Source organism: Larimichthys crocea, chromosome VI (genome assembly GCF_000972845.2).
Source record: "Larimichthys crocea isolate SSNF chromosome VI, L_crocea_2.0, whole genome shotgun sequence".
NCBI lineage: Eukaryota > Metazoa > Chordata > Actinopteri > Sciaenidae > Larimichthys > Larimichthys crocea.
In genome coordinates, this window is record NC_040016.1 from 25,669,913 (window position 1) to 25,670,298 (window position 386).

At 49.7% G+C, this 386-nt stretch overlaps 2 protein-coding genes across 2 annotated transcripts in view; one reads left to right on the forward strand and one right to left on the reverse strand.

Moving 5' to 3' along the window:
- isy1 (ISY1 splicing factor homolog) overlaps positions 1 to 357 on the reverse strand; it is a 7,299-nt gene extending 6,942 nt beyond the window's left edge. The window contains exon 1 of the mRNA XM_019265243.2: positions 217 to 357. Coding sequence (XP_019120788.2) covers positions 217 to 348 — 132 coding nt within the window. The 5' untranslated portion in view covers positions 349 to 357. The remainder of the gene's footprint in view (positions 1 to 216) is intronic.
- The window catches only part of tsen2 (TSEN2 tRNA splicing endonuclease subunit), a 17,604-nt gene continuing 17,404 nt past the window's right edge, over positions 187 to 386 (forward strand). Inside the window, exon 1 of the mRNA XM_027278946.1 lies at positions 187 to 296. The gene's annotated coding sequence lies outside the window, so the exon portion shown is untranslated. The remainder of the gene's footprint in view (positions 297 to 386) is intronic.

The window sequence follows — 386 nt, forward strand, 5'->3', positions numbered from 1 at the left end:
CTGTGTGTGTGTGTGTGTGTGTGTGTGTGTGTGTGTGTGTGTGTGTGTGTGTGGTGTGTGTGTGTGTGTTTGTGTGACTCCATGTTTCCTTGACCGGGTCGGTCCAAACCGGAAAGTCCGTTCAGGATCCGTTAGCCGTTGAGCTAACGAGCTAAAATGAAGCTAACGTGTGTATGTGTGTGTGTGTGTGTGTGAAGTGGACTCAGGTCCGCTCACCATCTCTGCTGCAGGTTTCTGGACTTTTCTGAAGAACTCGAACCGAACCAACGACCAGACCACGAACACACCGACAGGAAGTGCGTCACTGCTCCTTCTTCTTCTGTTGTTTCCGGTGACGTGACGTGTCATTACTGCCTCCTGCTGGAGGAAAGATACATATATATATA